At 43.3% G+C, this 5,016-nt stretch overlaps 1 protein-coding gene across 1 annotated transcript; it reads right to left on the bottom strand.

Annotated features, from left to right (window-relative positions):
- Window positions 1-4,323, bottom strand: LOC119913345 (non-lysosomal glucosylceramidase-like). Its single transcript, XM_038732757.1, has 4 exons — window positions 4,304-4,323; window positions 4,003-4,118; window positions 1,593-1,784; window positions 1-1,003 (listed from the first exon to the last, which is right to left on the bottom strand). Exons 2-4 carry the CDS (start codon window positions 4,066-4,068, stop codon window positions 749-751), a joined length of 513 nt encoding a protein of 170 aa, XP_038588685.1. The 5' UTR covers window positions 4,069-4,118; window positions 4,304-4,323; the 3' UTR covers window positions 1-748.
- Between the last annotated feature and the right edge of the window lie 693 nt (window positions 4,324-5,016).

Genomic DNA, 5,016 nt, shown 5'->3' with positions numbered 1-5,016 from the left:
TTTTTTATCTTAATCATTTATTCAGCAAGATTGTCATGTGTATTGGATTTTAAAACACGGTTGCCACTACATTAATGTACTGTAGATCTGGCCAACATGCAACAAGGCACCAAATGCTATTTTAAAAAAAGAAAACCTATATATACTGTATGTAATTTTTTAAGACTTAATTTCCGACACTACTGATCGCATATTACATAGTTAATACAGAATTCAAATTTATTAAGCGGAAAAAGAAAATCTTTAATGTTTTTTTTATATTTCTGATAAAGAAATTGTTCAAATCTCAACTGTTGCAGACAATACATACATCACACAGTCCTCAAATAGCATATAAACTTTTTCCAAATATGCAAACATTATTTTTGACGACTGTAAAATGTAGTGCTCGCATGTGTCTGTATGTGTGTGCAAATAGACAATATGTTGCTGAAACAAAAGGTCAGTTTTTGATATGATCTTGACATTGCCTGGCTACCAACCCAACACTGCACAACTTCTAAGAATCAGGAACCATTTCCAGTCTCTTGAAGAACCTCTTGCCCAACAATACCATGATCTACAGTGGCTACTGACTTTGTCAACCATAAATAATTAACGGCAGAACAAACGGTAGGTAATCAAATTCAAGGACTGTGACCGATCAAATGGAGCCCTACATATGAGGGTGGTGGCTGCAGGAGAGTTTGAAGGTCATCTTTGGAGGAACCCACTGTACCTAAATCACACCCGTCTGATGGCTCAAGTCCTAGCTCTGATTTTCTCTCAGATCATGTCCTTGTTCTCCATCTGTGGTTCCAGTTTGTGCCGATGTGATCTGATCCTTCTGTGAAGTGTTCAGGGCTAGCTGCATGGCCCAGACGCTCAGCGGCCTCATGTACGCCAGAGAGCGGTAGATTCCCTTCTCACAGTAGGCTTCAGGAGTCTGGAAGGCCATGCCCAGCCTCTCCCACACAGTCCGGTAGCAACCCTCTGCCGTGCGCATACCCTCCTCCTGCATACCCTGAAAGAAACCGACAGCCACAGAGGCGTGAGGCTGTATTTTACTTAATGTCACAATCAATGCAATCAGCCAATTTATTGCAGAGTTAGGTGAGAAGATTTGATATCACAGTCATATCTGTCCCTATAATATGAAACTGGAGTCCGGAGTCATTTACAAGACCCCAGGAAATATTTCCCAAAATGTATAACTATTCCTTTAACAGATTGTTAACAATGCAAAACTTAGGATTAAAATATTACAAGACTCTTAACCATGCAATAACGGCAACGTTAGAATTGTTTTAGCATCTTAAAAAGAGTGGGTTCAACTTTTCTGATGTCTTGGCACTTGTTAATAATTGATACCTACTCAAACTTTACAATTCAGTAACCTATCGTATATCGCAGTCAGTACACTTTCAAGTCACTCCTCAGCTGCATATGTGACAGAAAACAAAATCAACTTAAGAGGATAAAAAATGACCAGATGTAGTGAGAAAGACAGAAGAGCTCAACAACACTGCACTGACGACAACATTTTAACAAAATGAGAGTATGATATGCCACAAATATTATACCTAAATACTAACATACACACGCACACATACCTCATGAATCATAGTGGCTGCCAGTCCATACACTACTCCAATCCAGACCTCATCTGACTGGACACTGGACCGGTCAGGCACTCCTTCAGGGCGCATGCCATTAACTGCCCCCATCTGGCCCCCAGCGAAGCTCATTACATTCAAGTCAAAGACAGATTTTAGTGCGCTCTGGATTTTATCTTTTGGAAAAGCCTGGAGGGAGAGAGGAAGTGATGTTCAAAGCTTTGATACATGTCCTAATCTGAAAACATCTTTAATGTTTTCAGCTCGTCAGAGAAAGGAACAGTTGTTAGGTCATGAAGAAAAAACTATGTACTGTGCACAATTTAACTCTTGGTGGCACTGTTCAATATTAACCTTCAATTTGGCAAGTGCTCAGTACATTTCTGCCAATTATAGCTGGGCAGATATACTGGCTAATATTAGCTTATTGCATATAAAGTATTGTTGTACATGTCAAGAGAGACAAGAAATTGCAGTACAGAAATCCAAACCACGTTTAAGGGTACTTAAGAAACACGGCTGAGAGCATCATAAGTTGATTTTTACTTTAAAATTTCCAAATCAGCAAGTATCTTGGTCACAGTACTTAATATAACAATCTTGTAATTGTTTTTGTTTAAAAATCTGGTAACGAGATATAGCCAATACATAGTAATTTATTTTAAACTCTCCATATATTAATATCAGTATCTGTTATACTTCACATCCATTGTAGGCCAGCTGGTACTTTTTCTAATTGCTTGTCATTTTGTACTGCTCTGTCAGGGGAAAAAACTCCTCTACAAAAAAAACTCAACCTCAGTGTTTATTGCTTAATATGGGTGAAAGATTGGGGGGCTCATGCATGTACACTGCTCGAAAAAATAAAAAGGGAACACTTAAACACACAATGTAACTCCAAGTCAATCACACTCCTGTCAAATCAAACTGTCCACATAGGAAGCACACTAATTGACAATCAATTTCACATGCTGTTGTGCAAATGGAATAGACAACAGGTGGAAATTATAGGCAATTAGCAAGACACCCCCAGTAAAGGAGTGGTTCTGCAGGTGGTGACCACAGACCACTTCTCAGTTCCTATGCTTCCTGGCTGATGTTTTGGTCACTTTGAATGCTGGCGGTGCTTTCACTCTACTGGCAGCATGAGACGGAGTCTACAGCCCACACAAGTGGCTCAGGTAGTGCAGCTCATCCAGGATGGCACATCAATGCGAGCTGTGGCAAGAAGGTTTGCAGTGTCTGTCAGCGTAGTGTCCAGAGCATGGAGGCGCTGCTAGGAGACAGGCCAGTACATCAGGAGACGTGGAGGAGGCCGTAGGAGGGCAACAACCCAGCAGCACCGCTACCTCTGCCTTTGTGCAAGGAGCAGTAGGAGGAGCACTGCCAGAGCCCTGCAAAATGACCTCCAACAGGCCACAAATGTGCATGTGTCTTCTCAAACGGTCAGAAACAGACTCCATGAGGGTGGTATGACGTCCCGACGTTCACAGGTGGGGGTTGTGCTTACAACACCGTGCAGGACGTTTGGCATTTACCAGAGAACACCAAGATTGGCAAATTCGCCACTGGCGCCCTGTGCTCTTCACAGATGAAAGCAGATTCACACTGAGCACATGTGACAGACGTGACAGAGTCTGGAGACACCGTGGAGAACGTTCTGCTGCCTGCAACATCCTCCAGCATGACCAGTTTGGCGGTGGGTCAGTAATGGTGTGGGGTGGCATTTCTTTGGGGGGCCGCACAGCCCTCCATGTGCTCGCCAGAGGTAGCCTGACTGCCATTAGGTACCGAGATGAGATCCTCAGACCCCTTGTGAGACCATATGCTGGTGTGGTTGGCCCTGGGTTCCTCCTAATGCAAGACAATACTACTACTGGCTGGAGTGTGTCAGCAGTTCCTGCAAGAGGAAGCCATTGATGCTATGGACTGGCCCGCCCGTTCCCCAGACCTGAATCCAATTGAGCACATCTGGGACATCATGTCTCGCTCCATCCACCAACGCCACGTTGCACCACAGACTGTCCAGGAGTTGGCGGATGCCTTAGTCAAGGTCTGGGAGGAGATTCTCAGGAGACCATCCGCCACCTCATCAGGAGCATGCCCAGGCGTTGTAGGGAGATCATACAGGCACGTGGAGGCCACACACTAGTTTTAAGGACATTACATCAAAGTTGGATCGGCCTGTAGTGTGGTTTTCCACTTTGATTTTGAGTGTGACACCAAATCCAGACCTCCATGGGTTGATAAATTTGATTTCCATTGATAATTTGTGTGATTTTGTTGTCAGCACATTCAAATATGTAAAGAAAGGAGTACTTATTAATGAAATAATCTCATTAATTCAGATCTAGGATGCGTTATTTTAGTGTTCCCTTTATTTTTTTTGAGCAGTGTATTAACTTGCCTGGTAGTCTCCCTCTCCCAGCCCGGACGCTTTCAGGAACCAGTGGCCAGCACACTGGTCAGACATTACACTATTAGAAAGGTCTCTCCCGCTGCTGTCATAGTTGTAGTACTTGCCTAAACATAAAAGGAAATAAAGGTAAGGCATTTCAAGTCTCAATCAATTTAGTTTTGGAAATAACTTTGTTTAAACTGAACAGTGGCAGCATTTTTACGGATTTCCTTTTATCAACTGCTGCAACTAAATCCAAATGAGTGAACCCTTTCCAAACTGAACACAAGAGACAGGTGTTTAAACTTACCGTTCCACAGCAGTTTGTCAAAAGCACAGCCCCTGTCCAGGATGTCTCTGTAACGTTTGTATGTGTCCTCGTTGTCCACCAGCCTGGCCATCTTACACATCACACATAGGGACGCCAACCACAGCCCACCACAGTACGCACTGTAACATACAAAGAAACAAAATGACACCAGAAAAATAGGTTTACTAACTAACTGTTCCTTCTCTCACAGATGCAAATGCAGGTCACCACCAATACAACCCTCCCTGCTTTAATTCAGATTTTATTGAATCATAAGATTCAAGAAGCAAAGATTAACATGAATTTGAAGTTAATTTCCCAGTTTTGAAAAGTTTTGTACCAAGTCTGTTGCATTACTGTAAACATGAACCCAAAGCCTTTAATCTTTGCTACAGCCTCTGACGTCAACCTCGGCTATGATTTAGAGAAGCGCCGTAGCTATAGACTCAATAAACTCAATTGTCCTTCGCCCTGCCATACAGACTTGAAGTAATAATGCAATTATCTGTTGTGGTGGCAGCCCAGCTGATGGTGAGTGTCCTGTTTTTTCCTCCTTTTTTCGCATTCTGTTTTCCCCTGAGTTGCCTCTCTCTCGGTCTCTCCTCCCCTCTCCCTCTGTGTGTGCTCTCCTCTCTCTCCGCTCCGGAGCCCGCTGACAATCCACACCTGCGTCTCATCAACCCCACCTTTGCCAGCCACACCTACCAGCAATC

Source organism: Micropterus salmoides, unplaced genomic scaffold, assembly GCF_014851395.1.
Source record: "Micropterus salmoides isolate LMB-PRFRI ecotype aquatic unplaced genomic scaffold, ASM1485139v1 Ms_hic_scaffold_2, whole genome shotgun sequence".
Lineage (NCBI taxonomy): Eukaryota > Metazoa > Chordata > Actinopteri > Centrarchiformes > Centrarchidae > Micropterus > Micropterus salmoides.
This window is presented reverse-complemented; position numbering and strand designations above follow the sequence as displayed.

Coding starts and splice junctions, on each gene's coding strand:
- LOC119913345 (XM_038732757.1), bottom strand. CDS start 4,068: ATGTCTGACCAGTGTGCTGGCCACTGGTTCCTGAAAGCGTCCGGGCTG. Junction 1,785..4,002: donor TGGGAGAGGGAGACTACCAG/GCAAGTTAATAC, acceptor CTCTCCCTCCAG/GCTTTTCCAAAAGATAAAAT. Junction 1,004..1,592: donor CAGCCACTATGATTCATGAG/GTATGTGTGCGT, acceptor GGTTTCTTTCAG/GGTATGCAGGAGGAGGGTAT.